Source organism: Eriocheir sinensis, chromosome 38 (assembly GCF_024679095.1).
Source record: "Eriocheir sinensis breed Jianghai 21 chromosome 38, ASM2467909v1, whole genome shotgun sequence".
Lineage (NCBI taxonomy): Eukaryota > Metazoa > Arthropoda > Malacostraca > Decapoda > Varunidae > Eriocheir > Eriocheir sinensis.
Genome location: NC_066546.1, coordinates 2731528 through 2751400, shown reverse-complemented (window position 1 = coordinate 2751400; position 19873 = coordinate 2731528). Strand labels below are relative to the sequence as shown.

The window sequence follows — 19873 nt, the reverse complement described above, 5'->3', positions numbered from 1 at the left end:
TTAAAAAAAAAAAAAAAAAAATGCTATGTTTCAGTAGTCTTGTTCTGCAGCCTGGAATAGTTGGCCAAAAGTTGCCCTTGGGAAAATATTCGCCAAAAATAAAAACTACTTAACCTAGATTAATAAACCAAACAGCATATGAAAGTACATTCCTTGTATTTCAAGATAGCGTTCTTGTTTGACCGGTGCGCAGAAAATGAAGAAGACTGAAAGGGGGGCAAACAAGTGAGGTAAAATGGCAAACAAACATCATTGTTTACATCATAAACAACGAATTGTTTACGCGATACATATGAAATGAAGAGGTAAAAATGACATATGTGAGTTATACCGTTGTTTGGCTATCCTTACCCATTGAAGAAATGCACAAATGGTGATTGTTTACACCCACGATAATTGTTTACACCCCCAAAACATCAAATTTTGAAGAAAAAAAACCTTTTCATGATATATGAGTGTGTGGTATCATTATCAACCAAGAAACCCCCCATAAAATGATTTCCAAGTTTTGTTTGCTTCTTGTTTGCAGGAATTTTTTGTGAAAAAGTTGTAGTTTTCGGTGTCAAATTGAGCATACATGACTTATGGCCCCGTTACTGAATGTAGAAATACAAAAAATGCATGATTTGCACTGGAACGTCATTATTTACACCTAAAACAAATTATTGTAATTTTTGTGACAAAACTGAAAAATTACGTACATTTCCTTCTTCCGTCTGTTTATTTGCCAATGTTTATGTGCTGCATTGCATTGTTTACGTGTTTTGTGTTTTTATACCTACCACAAAGAAACATACACATTGCCCGAGCGTGAGGACAAACTAGAGCGCAACATGGTGCACAGCATAGGAAACCGGGTATGCCTGAGTGAGTAAGTGCCGGGGCAGCGGTACAAACCACAGGCTGTGTACAAACCCATGCAGGTGTTGGTGCCGCGCGCAAAACGGGGATGACAGGGAGTAAGGAGGGAGGAGCCTGGGGGGTGGCTTGGGGTAGCGGGAATGTGCAGGATGATGGATGATGGATTTTTCCACTCCCAGAAAGTTCAAGAAGCCACAAATATTGGCACATTTTTTAAAAAATTAGTAGGACGACATATGTTGTCACCCGGGGTGAGGGACTTCTTCCGTAATGTTGACATATGTCGTCACCCAGGGTCAAGGGGTTAAGGAAAAGCTGGACAAATACAGATATGGAGACGGGACCACACTAGTGTAAAACTACAACTAGGTAAATACAACTAGTTAAATACACACACACACACACACACACACACACCAAAAAAAAAAATGTAAAGGTGCATATGGTCCATTGAAAAGGAGAGAGAGAGAGAGAGAGAGAGAGAGAGAGAGAGAGAGAAGGAAAAGGATTAAGGGGGAAGAGAAAGAGGGGGAGGTGGAGGCCTGACTCACCTGCTGTGTCTCACCTGCCCTCGGCATAAGTCGGGTTAAGTTGCCATGTGTCTCCTTAATAATAACTGTCAAAAATTACCAAAACACCTTGATCGATTTAGGGTCTATAGCAGCAGCCCAACTATAGTTCAGTTGGGTGGTCCTGCAGCCCACAGGGTAATGGACATGAAGGAAGGAAAGAAAATACGGAGTGCCTGGAAGGAACACAGCGGGTCCTTGGGTTACGACGGTCTTGACCTACCACGTTTCGTGGTTACGACGTGGTCCCCACAAATAATTAAATAATTCTTGTTTCGACTTTCGACGTTTTCTTCGTAACTACAAACTTCGTGCAGAAACTAGTTTGTTGATTGCGGTGGAAGAATACATCATCACCAAGCGTTGCACTGAGGCTGGTGCGTTGTGTACATTCTGATCATACACTACAGTCATCCCTCAAATAGTACGGGGGTTAGGGACCCAGGACCCCCATACTATTCGAAAATCCGTATAAAATTAGTGCCCCCCCCTAAAAACATTCCTGGGGCACTCCTACGGAATTTGAGTCCCACCTGTCTGGCTCAGCTGTACCCACGTGCCCAAGTTGCCAGTTATGCATTTTCTGCTGCAGTCACAGTGTAGTGTTACCACGCTGGAGGGGTCGAGGAAGACTCATCTGATGGCAGTGCTTGTAAGAAAAGGAAAGACATCACAGTGGAAGTGAAATTTGACATTGTGAAGTGATTGGAAAAGGGAGAAATGGCGATGAACATTGGTCATGTGCTGAATTCTTTTTGTTACTGTTTTTCATTTTATTATTTTGCATTTATGGCCTAGAAGTGTTTTTCTTACAAATATTAACTATTTAATTATGACTTTACTACTGCGTAAGCACAGGTTAGTGATTTAAATGCTTATGGTACTTTGATTTGAGGGTTGGGGCTGACAGTTCCTTCTAATAAAGGGTGTTTTGGCTTCATACAAAATTGGGTTATGATGGTGTTGTAGGAACGGAAGTCCGTCGTAAGTCAAGGACCCCCTGTACAAGTTTCAGTACAAGAGGTGGAAGGATTAATGGAAGGTCTGGATGTGAGAAAGGCAATGGGACCAGATAGTGTGTCAGGCTGGGTCTTGAGGGAGTGCAGTGAGCAATTAGCTGATAAGATCCAATGCATCATAGTCAGCTCACCAGCAGAAGGTAAGGTCCCAGCAGACTGGAAGTGAGCAGACATCATACCAATTCACAAAGGAGGATGCTGTGAAGACCCTGAGAACTATAGGCCAGTTTCTTTGACAGGTGTGGAAGCGAAGAACTGTGAAAGGCTGATTAAAGATTTTTTTTTTTAAGCCCTATGGCGCCGCTAGGCTTTCTTGGTGGGGACTGATGGTCATCCCCAGCCTATTCCGGCACAGGCAGGCATTTCTAGTGGCGCCACCTTACTTGGCTCATGCTGCCCTCAGCTCATCTTTGACCCTCTCTTTTTTAGAGAGGGAATCTAGAGCCCAGGATGATCGGTGGTCTTCAGGACAGCATGTGGGTAGTCCAGTGCCATTCAGCAGTGACTGAAAAATCCCAACTGTGGCAGTGGGGAGGACTAGAACCCGAGTCCGCATGGACGAGGTGCCAGCATGCATGACTACCTGGAGAAAAAACAGATTGATGGACAAACAGTATGGCTTTTGAGGAGGAAGATCTTGTACAACAAATATAATGTGTTTTTACTCACGAGTGATATACATAGTACAGGAAAGGGATGGATATGGCTCTTAACTCTTTCATTGCACATGGTAAGGGAGGCGACGATCCCCCAGGCACACTCTGGCAGCCCGACGGGGGGGGTCTCTTTTAACCACTGTATCTCAAAAACTAATCATCACAGCTAAAAAACAAAAACACCATTGGAAAGAGGAGGCCCAGATCTATAAGATTCAGTTATGTAAGCCTCTTTGTGAACATACAGGCACATTAAGGGGTGTTGCCTGTTAACACTTATGTCTGTGCGTGCGCGACGGCCAGCCATATTGAGGCAACTGAGTAGATCTTGATGGGTATGCTGGCAGGGTAGTATTGCCAGCTGCAAAATTTACAACTATTTGGTCAAAAAATTAGTCAAGTGATAGGTGAAGCTATGCAAAAATGCCGCTATATTGAACAACAACATCTGCCAGTTAGTCATCCGTAAATTTTCCGTGCTAGGCTGATACAGGTATCTCTCGATTTACGCGAGTATTGTGTCCTTGAAGAGGTCGTGTAAATCAAAAACAATGTAAATCAAACAAGAGGTAGATTTCTATCGAAAATTAAATATTCACTTCATTCAGTGGAGAGAGAGAGAGAGAGAGAGAGAGAGAGAGAATATCCATATCACCGAGATATCCACTCAGGCACTCAGTCTCAGCCTCACTTGTGTGAGGAAGAAATGAGGGACACCATGAGCGACTGGCTAGTATTGGTACCAGTACCGAGCAGTCTGGTACCGGTTCCGTACCGTATAGCTGGTACCACTAGTACCGGTTCTGGTACAGGTACCTGCCCACCCCTATTGTTGAGTAGCGTGGCAGCGTGGGTACTGTACTGTTGTTCAAGTGGCGCGCAAGAGGAACTGAGCTCAGCTGTGTGGCTGTGGGAGTGACTGGCTAGTATTGGTACTGGTACCGAGCAGTCTGGTACCGGTACTGTACTGTATAGCTGGTGCCGGTACTGTACCGTATAGCTGGTAACGTTAGTACCGGTATCTGCCCACCCCTATAATGTTGAGTAGCGTGGCAGCGTGGGTACTGTATTGTTGTTCAAGTGGCGCGCAGGAAGAACTGGGCTCAGCTGTGTGGCCGCGGCACCGTGTGAGTCCAGTTGCGTGAGACATCTGGTGCCTACTTCATAAAATATCGCGTATAAGTGAAAAAGTGTGTAAATTAAACATTGATTTGGATTTTGGACCCCGCGTTATTTCAAAAACGTGTAAACCAAACTCGCGTAAATCGAGAGTTACCTGTATGATTTTCCACCAAATTTAGTGGAAAACCCACTGAATTGGCAATGCTGTGGGGGTGAGAAGAGGCCCGTAAAATATTATTGGAACACGCTCATATGCGGGAAATTTATGTGCGATTGGAGGCCGCAGCAAGCGTTTTGCACCACCAGCATATGACGCTACCGCTCACTGCGAGCATTTAGCAATGAAAGGATTTAGAAAGCATTCAACAAGGTGCCACATAAAAGACTTGTGCAAGGTGGAGCACATCGGAGGACTTTTTAGAAAACTGGGAAATGAGGACTGTGATCAGGAATGTGAGGTCCTTGTAGAGGAAAGTGACCAGTGGAGTTTCACTGGGGTCGGTGCTGGCTCTGGTCATGTTTGCAGTTTATATCAATGACATGGTGGAGGGAATGAACAGTTATATGAGTTTGTTTGGTGATGATGCCAAGTTACTGAGGAGGATTGGAAGTGGATTGTCAAGTACTGCAACAGGACCTGGACAGGATATGGGAATGGAGTTGTAGATGGGATACAGAATTTAACACCAAAAAGTGTAGTGTGATGGAATTTAGAAAAAGCAAAAAGAGAATTTCAGGTTACTACACATTAGGAAATTAAAGTGTTTAGAAAACATCAATGGAAAAGGACCTGGGAGTAACTGTATCATATGTATTTGTCGCTGGAGAAACACTTTAATAGAATTGTAGGTGAGACACACAACCTGGTGAGAAACATACAAGTTGCTTTTTAATATCAATCCAGGGGTGTCGAGTCGGAACTTTTTTTCGGGTATAAAAAGTTCTGACTCCGACTCCAGGAAATTTTAAGGTTGTGACTCCGACTCTGACTCCAGGAAATTTTAAAGTTGTGACTCCGACTCTGACTCCAGGAAATTTTAAGGTTGTGACTCCGACTCCAGGAAATTTTAAGGTTGTGACTCCGACTCTGACTCCAGGAAATTTTAAGGTTGTGACTCCGACTCTGACTCCAGGAAATTTTAAGGTTGTGACTCCGACTCTGACTCCAGGAAATTTTAAGGTTGTGACTCCGACTCTGACTCCAGGAAATTTTAAGGTTGTGACTCCGACTCTGACTCCAGGAAATTTTAAGGTTGTGACTCCGACTCCAGGAAATTTTAAGGTTGTGACTCCGACTCTGACTCCAGGAAATTTTAAGGTTGTGACTCTTCAGAAATGTCTGAGTTATGGTACCTGGTCCCCTCCTTTTCAAAGGATATTATACACTCAATGGTGTGGGTGTCATGGGGCACCACCCCACTCATTGTAGATAGGTTTTTACTCAGAAGCCTCCAGGCTTATAATGTTTTTCTGCTGCCTTGCTGGCTTGTTTTCTTGTCTTCTTCTTCTTCCTCTTCTCGTTCTTGGTTCTGCTTGTCCTCTTTTCCTTCCGCTCAAGAGAATCTATGAAGTTGGAAGACCTCCTGAACCCAATCGAGGTCAGGAGGTTGGCTTCACTGTGCCCAAAGTTATGCTCCAGGATTGTGACCTGAGACACAAAAACAGTCCTATGTAGGCCACAGAATTTGTCTTTTGAAGCCTTCCTCCAGACCTTTCCATGTAGGCTCTCATTTTTGTTCTGTGTCCTCCCCTTCAGGCACTTCTCAAGCAGCTCTGGTCTTGTGAGGTCACGGTACACCGTCCTGATGAGGCTGAGGTTGTCATATGATATGTGGAACAAGTACATCCTATTGTCAATGTGTGGTGCTGGTCTCTCCCCTTTTGCCAGGCTTCTCTGCACCCAGCACCATGAGGATTGACTCTCGGGGCACAGACAATGTTCTTCATTTTTGGTGGCAGTGTGGTGATAATAGCTGGCCATTATCGCTGACCTCATGCTACCAACAGTCTCATGCTTGTCTCTGACAGCCTTTGTGTAGTATGAGGAGAGCTTGTCAATAACTTCGTCAGTCAGTTGCTTTGCAGCTACATGTATCGAAAAACTGCCTAAAAATCATATAAAGGAGGCCTCGTGTGCCAGAGGGGCGTAACCCCTAAAATCGCGTTTTGAGTAATTGCGCGTTAAAGTTATGTAATGAAAATTTGTATATAATAGTACAAAATGCATTATTATCATATATCAAAATAATCAATAAGTCTAGATCTACCATTTTATGCATAATTTGAGTAAATTTTATTTATATAAAATTTAAGTAAAAATTTCTTTTTTTTAACCCATTCTGTAGCCAACCCTAAAATATTGCAATATTTCTAATTTAGATATACAAGATAAAAATATATAATATATGCATTGTGTGTAAATTTCAGCCTGTTAGGTACATATTTTGAATTTTTAAGAAATTTATGAAATTGGAAAATATGCATAATTTATGTTTTGAGACCTGAAAATACCAGTAGAAATACATAATTTTGATTAAATAATTCATACTGATATAGTTTGAGTATTCACCATTGCCAGAGAAGACAATGAACTTGATGGACTTGAAGGTGGTGGTGGTGGTGGTGGGGGGGGGGGTGTTAGTAGGTGTCGGGGTCATTGGGATCAAGGTCATCCCCCTGATCACCGCTCCCCACCTGAGTAGGTATCTGCTCCTGAGCTCTAAATGGATCCGTGAAGAAGGATTGATACGATGGCTCAACGGGGGCGTGTGTTCCGAGCTGGCTCTCCCATTGGATCTCGAGTCCGCCCCTCTTCCACACCTCCACAAACTTAACATGATGTTTTGATCAGATGAAAACATGTGGTTTCAAGCCTTCGTACCACGAACACAGAGCTGCTTTTTCCCTGAAGTCTACCACCACGTGGTTTGTGAATGCCTCTGGTGGCCGTAGCTGGCAATAACTCAAAACCACCAATTTTTGGGTTACGCCCCTCTGGCACACGGGGCCTCAAATAACTTAATAAACATATAACACCTTGGTTCCAGAGCGCGGTTGCGCGCCAGTGCGCCACTCCAGGCCTGAGGTAGTGTCAAATAATGACTAATTTCCAGTGGAAACTGGCATCGTACCGCTAAGATATTTTAAAACAGTTATCCATGAAGATAGACCAAAGTATAAATGCAAAAAACAGAAAATCGAATTTTAGGGGGATATTTCCTATTCTTGGTTGTGACTCAGACTCAGACTCCAGGAAATTTTAAGGTTGTGACTCCGACTCTAGGAAATTTTAAGGTTGTGACTCCAACTCTAGGAAATTTTAAGGTTGTGACTCCAACTCTAGGAAATTTTAAGGTTGTGACTCCAACTCTAGGAAATTTTAAGGTTGTGACTCCGACTCTGACTCCAGGAAATTTTAAGGTTGTGACTCCGACTCCAGGAAATTTTAAGGTTGTGACTCCGACTCTGACTCCAGGAAATTTTAAGGTTGTGACTCCGACTCTGACTCCAGGAAATTTTAAGGTTGTGACTCCAACTCTAGGAAATTTTAAGGTTGTGACTCCGACTCTGACTCCAGGAAATTTTAAGGTTGTGACTCCAACTCCAACTCCAGGAAATTTTAAGGTTGTGACTCCAACTCCAACTCTAGGAAATTTTAAGGTTGTGACTCTGACTAGGAAATTTTAAGATTGTGGATGGAGGGGGGGAGGCATGCAGTTAACAAGTTCAGAAGAGCAGTCAGCGTGGAAATATCGATAGAAGATAGAAAGAGAGGCAACATTGCGGCGGAATTTAAGAGGTAGAAGACTATCAGTATGAGGAGGAGAGCTGATGAGACGAAGAGCCTTAGCCTCCACTCTGTCCAGAAGAGCTGTGTGAGTGGAGCCCCCCCTCACGAGATGCATACTCCATACGAGGGCGGACAAGGCCCCTGTATATGGACAGCAACTGTGCAGGGGAGAAGAACTGGCGGAGACGGTACAGAACACCCAGCCTCGAGGAAGCTGATTTAGTAAGAGATATGAAGTTTCCAGGTTTTTTTTTTTTTTTTTTTTTTTACGTTGTTGCCTATTGCACCGGTAGGCATCCTCCCGGTGGGGCCTGATGGTCGGTCCAATGCTTCTTCCAGGTGGGGCCTGATGGTCGGCCCAGCCCGTTCTGGCGCAGGCGAATGTTTATAGTGGCGCCATCTTGCATTGGCTCATGCTGCCCCCCGGAACTCGTTCTTGATTCGCTTGGACGGCTTCCTCTAGAGTACGGGTTGATGGGTGGTCTTCAGGACAGCATGTGGGTACTTTTAAGCCACTCGGCGGTGACTGAAAAATCCGAGTGGTAGCGTGGGGATTCGAACCCGCGTCGTCCATCACGCGGCGAATGTGGGTCCAGTACGCTATCACTTCGGCCACCGCCTTTGAGTTAAGGATAGACCGAGGATGTTTAGTGTTGAGGAAGGTGATAGCTGGGTGTTGTCAAAGAATAGGGGATAGTTGTTTGGAAGATTGTGTCGAGTGGATAGGTGGAGAAACTGTGTTTTTGAGGCGTTGAAGGACACCAGGTTCTTCTTGCCCCAATCGGAAATAATAGTAAGGTCTGAGGCTAAGCGTTCTGCAGCCTCCAGCCTTGAGTCGTTAAGTTCCTGAAGGGTGGGTCTTCTATTAAAAGAAGTTGAATAATGCAGAGTGGAATCATCGGCGTAGGAATGGATAGGACAGTTCGTTTTGGAAAGAAGATCATCAATGAACAACAGAAAAAGAGTGGGAGATAGGACAGAACCCTGTGGGACACCACTGTTAATAGATTTAGGGGAAGAACAGTGACCATCTACCACGGCAGAAATAGAACGGTCAGAAAGGAAACTGGAGATAAAGGTACAGAGAGAAGGATAGAAACCGTAGGAGGGTAGTTTGGTATCAAAAGCTTTTGATATGTCCAGCGCAATAGCAAAAGTTTCACCAAAATGGCTAAGAGAGGATGACCAAGAGTCAGTTAAGAAGGCTAGGAGATCACCAGTAGAACGCCCCTTGTGGAACCCATACTGGCGATCAGATAGAAGGTCAGAAGTGGAAAGGTGCTTTTGAATCTTCCGGTTAAGGATTGATTCAAAAGCTTTATAAAAGATATATATCGCCACCCGTACTCTTAGGGTTAAATGAACTTTTTTAAACATTCTCTCTCTCTCTCTCTCTCTCTCTCTCTCTCTCTCTCTCTCTCTCTCTCTCTCTCTCTCTCTCTCTCTCTCTCTCTCTCTCTCTCTCTCTCTCTCTCTCTCTCCACCACCAATCCCCATGCCAGCTGAGAATGATAGAAAAATCACAAATTTATACCTATGAATTACTAACTATCACTACAGAAAATTCTCACAACTTTATGCCTATGAATTACTAACATTCTCAACAGAAAAATCATGCAACTTTAGGCCTACAATATGCGCCAACCAATTAGTCGTCATCAACGCACAAATGTAATTAGCAGCATGAGTTAAAAAACATGAAATTACCAGTCTTAAAAGGTACTTACCAAGATGTTAATACTTTATTTATTTATTGTTTACAGTAGAGGAAGCAGTTCAAGGGCAAAAAAAAGAGGAAACAATAATGAAAAAAAAAAGCCCGCTACTCACTGCTCCTACAAAAGAGTCAAGAGGAGTGGCCATAAGATAGGTCAATTTTGGGAGGAGAGGTGCCCTGATACCCTCCTCTTCCTTTCTTCTTTATCACTTTATCCACTTATCTAGGCATGAGGGAAAAGGTTCCACTTAATTCTCAAGGGTTTGAGTGTTCAGCGTTGTCCACTCCTCCCTGACTGCCGCCTCCAGCTAGGCGTGTCTCTTCTCTGACGACGCCTCTTCATCAGCGACCATAGGTTTGCAATGAGATTTAGATTTGGTGAGTTGCTTGGCCAGTCCTCCATGAATGTTATCAGACAATCCTGAAGCCACTCTAGAACATATTTCGCCCTGTGACAGGGAGCACCATCTTGCATGAAGACGTCTGCCTTGCATTTTTAAAAGAACTGGGTAAGTGATCACATAACAGCTCTTAAGTTGTTGCACTGATTGATGTTTTCATTTCTAGGTAAAACTTCTAAGTCACCTACACCATGATAACTATGTAAAACAAGCCCAAACCATCAATGAACTGGGATACTTTTCTGGCCTGCACAAAAACTTTTGTCAAGCAAATCACAGTGGCTGAGTAGTTAGTGTACTGGCCCTGCATTCAGCGCATTGTCCATGATGCAGGTTTGAATCCACCGCTAACCACCTGGGATTTTTCAGTCACTGCCGAGTGGCCTAAGACTACCCACATGCTGTCCTGAAAACCAACCAATCAACCCGGACTCTAGAAGAAGCTGTGCAAGTGAAATCAAGAATGAGCACCGGGGGACAGCATGAGCCAATAATAATGGCGCCACCATAAACAATTGCCTGTACCATGACGGGCTCAGGCCAACCATCGGGCCCCTATGAAATAGCCTGCCAGCGCTATAGGCCACATATAAAAAAAAAAAAATGCCGTCATATCGGTACACAGATGATCCTTGGCCACAGCTGACTCTGAGCACTGCCCCGTCACTCCACAATACCACTTAGTCTTATCCCACTGAAAGTATTGTCTTGCAAATGTGACCCTATGCTCCTATTGCCTTAGGGTGAGGAGAGCACACATCGTCTTTGAAAAGGGAGGTCGTCCTAAAGTGAGTGCTGAATGGTTCTGGACACATTACTGAGTAGGGCAAAGTTTGTTTCTATTGATTCTAGAGATGTTATGTGGGGATCATCATCAACTTGACGCCTGATAAGAACCAAAGTCCGTGATGACAACTTGTGTCTCCTCTGTGAGCTTCACTTGTGGTCGGGTGCTGCCGGCTCATCAATGTCGCAGAATTTTATGATCAACCGCTGCACACTTGTGAACATGACCGTCACACTCTTAATATTTCTCCTGCTGGATGCTGAGCTTTAATGCAGATATATATGACGGACACAATCTGCTCTTTCAACTAATCTTTCCTGCGACTCATTGTGGACAGAATGAGGCAACAAAGTCAGCGCATCAGTAAGAATATCTTAATGTGGCAACAGGACACTCGCTTTCAGAATTCTTCACTCACTCGTGTCAAAGTGACAACTGGCATAATTAACGGTTGCAATAGGGCACAAAAATAATATCTTGTACTGTCAGATGTATGAGATGCCACTCTGGGCTTTTGGGTGAGCTTTTAACCCCTTCACTCCGGCGACGCTGACGTCGGCATCCGACGGGCGTCCGATGGCGTCACCGTATGGAAAAGGTTAGTCCTCTTCTAAACCTCTTAATCCTCTTCCATATCCTCTTAATCCCCTTCTAAACCTCTTAAGAGGAAATGGAAGAGGATTAAGAGGAATTTAGAGGAGGATTGAGAGGTTTAGAAGAGGATTAATCCTCTTTCTTTTCCTCTTGAGACCGTTTCCATACTGTGACGCCGATGTCTGCGTCACGAATGGAAAGGGTTAATGAGTTTATTTTCTCGCCCGAGATTTGAGGTTCAGGCCCACACAGTGACTAATCTGTTGGCGCACAGTGTATTGATCACCTTTTTTTAACAACAGAAAAATCATACAACTTAAGCCCATGAATCACCACCTTTAGTGATAGGAAACCCACACAACTTTAGGCTTATGAATTGTCAATTTTGACAGAAAAAGCATGCAATTTTAGTCCTGCGAACCACCAACTTTAATGACAGAACAATCACAACTTAAGGCCTATGAATCACCCACTCTAAAGATGGTGATTTGTAGGTCTACAGTTGTGTGATTTTTCTGTTGACCTCTTTTGGCGTGGTCGTGTAGTCTGAAAGTTGTTTTAAAACACCACTTGCTCAAAACTAAAAAAAATGGTAGGCCATCTCTTTCACATTACACACCTCATATATGGTATTGAGAATGTTCACCTTGTAAGAACTTGTTTGGTGTTTTTCAGCATCAGATGTGAAAAGATTACAGTGACGAAGGTTGAGCACACCAGGGAACCTCCCCAAATTGAGATAGTGATCACCGAGGAGAAGGAAGTGACACCCAGCGCAGCGCAGGACCCCCTGGCACTCAGCCCCCGCCAGCAGCCAGCCTGGGAGGAGGACGCCACGCATGCACAGTAAGGAGGGGAAGTTTGTGTTACCCCGGGCTCATAGTCTCAAATATTTCAGGGCCTCTACACACACACACACACACACACACACACACATTAATTACACTAATTAATTATACATACACATTAATGAAGAGCATATGCCAGTCAGACATACAAGGGAAAAGAAGGAAAGGAAGGCAGTGGAACAAGTAATTGAAGCAATTCAGGAAGAAGGTCATGAGCTGGTAGGGGAGATCGAAGAAGTATTCAGGCTTGGAAAGTATGAAGAAGGAGCCAAACAACCAGTTAAAATTAGTTTAGGTCTCAAGTGGCGGCAGAAGAAGTGGTGGGAAAGTCATGGAAGTTAGCAAGAACAGAGACCTACAAAAAAGTCTGGGTAAGAAAGGACAGAAGTGTGGAGGAAAGGAACACGATAAGAGACTTGAAGAATCAAGCCAATGAAAAGAATGAAATAAGATCAGAAGAGGATAAAAGGAAGCCTTTCTGGAGAGTGATAGACACGGACCTAAGGAAGTGGTACAGAAGGGAAGAGGAGACAGCTTGAAGGTGGCATACACTAATGTGAACGGGTTAATATCGTCAATGTTAGAAATAGATTACCTGGGTAAGGAAAAACCAGATGTTATGGGGATTACAGAAACCAAATTGACTGGTAGTATAGATGCATTTAACATAAGGGATGGTAAATATAATGTATGGATGAGAAATAGAGAAAACAAACAAGGAGGAGGAGTGATGCTATTGTTGAAAAAAGAATGGACAGTGGAGGGTGTCACCTATGGCGAAGGGGAAGCGGAGGTCTTGAGTGTGGGAATAAGACTGCAAAGGGGAGGATGCAGAAATATCATAGTGGTGTATGTCCCTCCAAAAACCAATTCATGGACGGAAGAATTGTAACAACAAGAAGCTGGAAGACACATTGGATTGCCTAAGGAGATTGCTGGAGGAGAAGGATAAGATTCTGATAATGGGGGATTTTAATTGTAAGGAAGTGTCATGGGAAAACTGGTCAACAGAAGGAAGTGAAGCTTCATGGGGGAACAAGATTTTGGAATTGGTTACAGATAACGTCCTCACACAGTGGGTGGAGGAAAATACAAGATTCAGAGGAGAAGACGAGCCATCTAGATTGGACTTGATAATCACCAGGGAGCCAGATATCATGGAGGAGATGAACTATAAGAGCCCTATAGGGAAGAGCGATCACGTACTTATCGAGTACATATTACGAGAAGGAGGTAAAACAATCAGGAATGAGGACTACAGGAAAGAATGGTTTAACTTTAATAAGGCAAATTTTGAACAACTTGGGAAACATTTTGAGGAAGCACAATGGGATACTTTTTTTGAGGCTGAAAATGTGGAGGAAAAATGGGCTATTTTTTTATGGATTTACAACGAAGGAGTGGAAAAGTGGGTACCAAGGATGAAAGAAGGGCAGAAATCAAGAGAAGAGTGGTACAATAGAAAGTGTGTAGACGCCAAGCAGGAAAAGGAGAAGGCATGGAACAAATGGAGAAAAAATAGGAGGATGGATCTATGGAATGAGTACAAAAGGAAGAGGAATGCTTATGTCAAAGTAAGAAGAGAAGAAAAAAAAATTTGAGAAAAATATTGTAGATAAGTGCAAAGACCAGCCAAAACTGTTTTATAAGTTCATAAATGGAAAGTTGAAAAATAGAGATGAGATCCAGAAAGTTAAAGTTAATGGTGAAACTTTTGAAAGTATAAGTGAAATAGTAGAAGTGATGAATAACTGTTTCCAAACAGTGTTCACAAGGGAGAGTGAGTTTGAAGGTGTAGATGCAGTGCCGGGGAATAGAGTGCATGGGTCTGGAGCCCTCTTCCAGTCTCTCGGTACCTTCCCTTGTGCTAGTGAGACATTAATCAAGTTGCTCAACTTTTCAGCTATTTGCTGGTTACACTCTTTTAGCACCCAATTTGATATACCATCCGGTCCTGCTGATTTCCTGGCATCCAATTCTTCCAGTAATTTTCTAACTTCATGTAATCAGCAGATGAAGTTAGAAAATTATTGGAAGAATTGGATGCGAGGAAATCAGCAGGACCGGATGGTATATCAAATTGGGTGCTAAAAGAGTGTAACCAGCAAATAGCTGAAAAGTTGAGCAACTTGATTAATGTCTCACTAGCTCAAGGGAAGGTACCGAGAGACTGGAAGAGGGCTAACATCGTCCCAGTACATAAAGGAGGAAGTAAGGAAGACCCGTTGAACTATAGGCCAGTGTCACTAACAAGTGTAGTAGCAAAGATGTGTGAGAAAATTATAAAAAACCAGATGGGTGGAGTATTTAGAAGAAAACAGTATATTAACAAATAGCCAATTCAGATTCAGAGGAGGACGGTCTTGTGTAACTAATCTGATCAGCTTCTATTCAAGAGTAATTGATATAATACAGGAAAGAGACGGTTGGGCAGGTTGTGTGTATCTGGACTTAAAGAAGGTGTTTGATAAAGTACCACACAAGCGATTAATATGGAAACTTAATCATGTTGGAGGTCTGGGTGGTTCAATATTGGATTGGATTATGGACATTTTGACAAAGAGAGAAATGAGAACAGTAATCAGGAATAATAAATCAAGCTGGATGGAAGTGACGAGTGGAGTCCCCCAAGGATCGATGTTGGCTCTGATTATGTTTGTAACTTATATTAATGACATGACAGAAGGGGTGACAAGCTATATGAATATGTTTGCTGATGATGCTAAAATAATGAGGAGGGTGGCTAATGAAGATGACTGTGTAGCCCTGAGCCAAGATCTCAATAGAATAAGCGAATGGTCACGCAAATGGGAAATGACATTCAATACAGAGAAGTGTAGCGTGATGGAGTTTGGTAAGAGCAGTAGACGAATATCGGGGAACTACTCTCTGAGTAATGAAAGAATCATGAAAAAAACTGAAGCAAAAGATCTGGGAGTGATCATAACAGACAGGTTATCCTTTGGAAAACATATAGACCGGATAACTGGGGAAACATACAAGAAAAAAAAAAAGCAGCACATATATTTAGATGAAGAGATGGTGAGAAAACTAATAACATCGATGATAATCCAAGACTGGAATATATGGCATTAGTGTGTAATTAGATGAAGAAGAAAGAAAGAAGAAGAGGAAAGGAAAGAACAAAAGAGCAGCGACAAATTACCGGAAACTCTGAGAGAACATACTTATGAAGAAAGACTGGAGAAATTGGGACTAACAACACTGGAGAGCAGAAGAGAGAGAGGGAACCTAATAGCATTGTACAGGATACAAAAGGGATTGGAGAAATTGGACAGGGAAGACCTAGTATTTACCTAGTTGTAGTTTTACAGGGCCTGGGCTTACGCTCGTGTGGTCCCGTCTCCGTATCTATAATTATCCAACTTTTCCTTGAATCTTTGCACACTCTTCGCCGATACTATTTCTTCACTTAATCTGTTCCAAACCTCTATATTTCTTTGTGGGAAGCTATATTTCTTTATGTCTCTTGAGCATCTTCCCTTCCTCAACTTTTTACTATGTCCTCTAGTATTCCTGCTGGAAGGTTCCTCTCTTAGTAGCAATTTCTCGTTATCTACTTCTTCCATTTTACTCAATAGCCTATATATTTGTATTAGGTCTCCTCTTTCTCTTCTTTGTTCCAGTGTTGGCAAGTCCATTTCCTTTAGTCTCTCTTCATATGTCAGTCCCTCCAGTTCTGGAACCATTTTTGTTGCCATCCTCTGTATTCTTTCTAGTTTTACTATGTGTTTCTTCATATGTGGAGACCACACTGTTTCCGCGTATTCTAGTTTAGGTCTGATCATAGTAGTTATTAATTTTTTCATCATTTCTTTGTCCATGTAGTGGAATGCTATACCTATATTTCTCACCATGTTATATGTATCACCAAAGATCCGATTTATATGACTTCCTGGTTGCATATAATCTTGCATTATTACTCCCAGGTCTCTCTCTTCATTTACTTTCTTTAATATTTCCCCATCTCCCATTTTATATGTCCATTTTGGTCTTTCTACACTTTTTCCCATTTCCATAACATGACATTTTCTCACGTTGAATTTCATCTCCCATTTCTGACTCCATTTCCAAATCTTGTCTAGGTCCTCTTGCAGCTCCTTGCAGTCTTCACTGTTTCTTATCTGTCTTAGCAGTTTAGCATCATCTGCGAGCAGGCTCATGTAGCTGTTTATTCCCTCTGGCATATCATTAATATAGACTAGGAAGAGTACTGGTGCCAAAACCGACCCCTGGGGCACTCCACTTTCCACTGCTTTCCATTCCGATCTAGTGTCCTTAACCACGGTTCTCATCTCTCTTCCTCTTAAGTAGCTTTCCATCCAGCACTTCATTTTCCCTCTCACTCCTCCTTTATTTTCTAGTTTCCACAGCAGTCTTGAATGTGGAACTTTGTCAAATGCCTTCATTAAGTCTAGGTAAATGCAATCCACCCACCCGTCTCTTTCCTGTAATTTGTCCGTCACTCTTGAGTAAAAGCTCAGCAAGTTTGTCACACATGAGCGGCCTTTCCTAAACCCATATTGATTGTTTGTGATTAAATTATGTTCTTTTAGAAATCTCATCCATTGTTCTTTTATTAATTTCTCACATATTTTGCATACTACACTGGTCAGAGACACCGGTCTGTAATTTAGGGGTTCTTCCTTTTTTCCACTTTTGTATATAGGTACCACTTCTGCCCTCTTCCACTCCCTAGGCACTGTGCCCGTTTTAATTGAGCACCTAATGATGTCATATATCGGGCCAACTAGCTCATTTCTGCACTCTTTAAGTATAAAACCTGAAACTCCATCTGGTCCCATGGCCTTCCCTTCTTCCAATTCCCCCAATAGTTTTTTTTATCTCCTCTTTATCTATTTTGACCTCTTCCATATATACATCTAAGTTGTTTTCTTGTGGTTCATTAAATACTGATTCTTTGGTAAACACATGCTGGAATTTTTTGTTAAATAATTCTGCCATGCCTTTGGGATCCTCAATCTCTACATTCTCTTCAGTCAGTCTTTCAATTGTTTCTCTTGATTTAATTTTTCCATTTATAAATCTATAAAATAGTTTAGGTTGTTCTTTACACTTTTCCACAATATCCTTTTCGTATTGTTTCTCTTCTTCCTTTCTCACTTTCACGTACTCATTTCTCGTTGCTTTAAAGTCTTCTCTGTTTCTTTGTTTTTTGTTTCTTTTTAATCTTGACCACGCTTTGTCTCTCTTTACTTTTGCCTTTGCACATCTTGCATTAAACCAGTCCTTTTTGGCCCTCTCCCTCGGTCTGTATTTTGGTACGAACTTCATAACACCTGTGTTGTACGCCCTCATGAAAATATTATATTTTCCTTGAACTTCGCTTGTACTCATTAACTCATTCCAATCCATTTCACCAAAAAACTTCTTGAGGTTTTCCACCCCTGCTTTCCTATAGTTTAATCTATTTCTTCTATAAGTCTTGTCTTGTTCCCTTCCTTCCTCCTCCATTTCCATCTCTATGAGCACGTGATCACTTTTTCCCAGGGGGCAATCATACCTCAATTCATCCTTCACGTGAATTTCTCTTGTCAACACCAAATCCAGTCTTGCCGGTTCATCGTCTCTTCTATATCTAGTTCTTTCCTTCACCCTTTGTATCATCAAATTTTCCATCATTAAATTCAAGAATCTATTCCCCCATGCCACATCACTACCATTGCTCTCAAACCTCTCCCAGTCAACCTCTTTACAATTGAAATCGCCAACTAGTATTACTCCTTTGTTTGCCTTAAGTAATCTCCTCAAACTCTGTATGGTGTCATCAATCATGTTTTCATAATCTTCTTTACTCCATGATGTAGTTTTTGGTGGTACATATGTTACTGCAATCGTCATCCTTTCTCTGTTCTTGTTTTCCAAGCTTACACTCACTATCTCTGCTTTTCCCTCTCCATATTCTATTGATTTTACTAATAACTCTTTCTTTATCATTATCACCACTCCTCCTCCGCCTTTGCCCATTCTATCCTTCCTCCACACATTGTATCTTCCATCTAACTCTCTCATCTCATCTCATACACGTGGAACGTGACAGAAGTGTGACAAGAGTCAATGGTAAGAAATTGAAGAAGAGCGACTGTAGGAGAGACATCAAGAAATACAGTTTTCAATACAGAAGCATAACAACATGGAACAGACTTGACAAGGAGACTGTGTGTGCAAAAACAGTTCTTGAATTTAAAGCCAAACTGGATAATAAGCGTTATGGAGACAGGACAGCACGAGCCTAGTATGGCTCTTTTTCTGTATTTCACAACTAGGTAAATACACACACACACACACACACACACACCGACCACAGCAGCAAGAGGACATGGACAGACGAAGCAACAGCTAAGTCATTTGGGTCCCATCTCCAGGAGTTCAGGAATTGAGAGAATTATGAGAGAGTGAGAAGCAATAAGTAAAATGGGGAGGAGAAGGAGAGGAAGGAGGTTGGATGGAAAGTAAACAAAGATTCAAGACAGCGAAGTCTTCTAATCGACAGGGAGAGGACTCGGGTGAGAGTTTTGAAGGCTTCACGGCAAAATCAGCAATGGAACCAGTACAGTGGAAAAGAATAAACAAAGTGGAGCAGGACTGTGACAAATTAGTGATAGAAATGAGGAAGTAGAGAAATAGAGAGAAATGGAAACTCTTCTGCTGTGGCCATCCCCTGATGGGAGCTCCTAGGAGCAGGTGTCGATGAGATGATGATGATGAAATGAGGAAGTTGAGAGCGGAGTTTGGGGAAGTGGTTCAGCCACTGACCGAAGTAAAAAAGAGAGATGATGCAGCAAGGAGAAGAGACGAGGAGACAAAGAAAATGGTAGAGAACTTGAAAGAAGAAATAATTAACCCCCAGGGTGCCAGCGCCGTTTATTTACGACGGCGGGTAGGCGCACAGTATGTGCCAGCGCCATTTATTTACAGCGGCAATTTAGAAAAATCGCCGTGGCCTTATTTTGACTGAGAAGCTTTTCATGCTTTGTCAGGACACTCTTCATACCTTTACTCCTCCCAGTCACTGATCTTCACCCCCCCACCAAGCCTCCAGGGATCCTGAGGGTACGGGTCCCTTCCCTGACCTGACCGCAGTGCAGGGAGGATGTCTCGCCGCGCAAAGCATATTTTGCGAACGCCCAACTTTGCTCGTGCCCTTGATGAGGCCCCTACTGACTTCACGGATAGTGATGCGAGTGACTTTGAGTCTGATAGTGACCTTGATAAAGATGATATACCTACATAGTGATAGTGGTAGCTGGAGTGGTGAGGAAAGTGAGGTGCCGACGCCTCGCCACTCACATTATGCCCGAGCAAGGAGGGTTTTCGAACCCTCTGCTGCCTCTCAGGCCAAAAGGCGCCTCTTATATGGTGATGGTGATAGACGAGCTCCCTGGGGTGAGTAAGTCTACAGGATGTAACACTCCAAATATCGGAAACTTCCGGCGCCTAGAAATCATGGAAATTATAAGAGGTGAA

General features: G+C 42.7%; 1 protein-coding gene and 1 long non-coding RNA gene across 6 annotated transcripts in view; both read left to right on the top strand.

Moving 5' to 3' along the window:
* The window catches only part of LOC127008543 (uncharacterized), a 56713-nt gene that overhangs the window by 22169 nt on the left and 14671 nt on the right, over positions 1-19873 (top strand). For all 3 annotated transcript variants that reach the window (XM_050880712.1, XM_050880713.1, XM_050880715.1), the window contains one exon: positions 12192-12362. In XM_050880712.1, coding sequence (XP_050736669.1) covers positions 12192-12362 — 171 coding nt within the window. The remainder of the gene's footprint in view (positions 1-12191; positions 12363-19873) is intronic.
* On the top strand, positions 1340-8241 carry LOC127008544 (uncharacterized). 3 transcript variants are annotated; one of them, XR_007761180.1, is made up of 4 exons: positions 1340-5197; positions 5300-5479; positions 7678-7749; positions 7888-8241. It is a non-coding gene; the product is annotated as an uncharacterized LOC127008544 (long non-coding RNA). The 3 variants fall into 3 exon arrangements; XR_007761182.1 differs by lacking the exon at positions 7888-8241 and adding an exon at positions 7780-7806; XR_007761181.1 differs by lacking the exon at positions 1340-5197 and adding an exon at positions 5200-5269.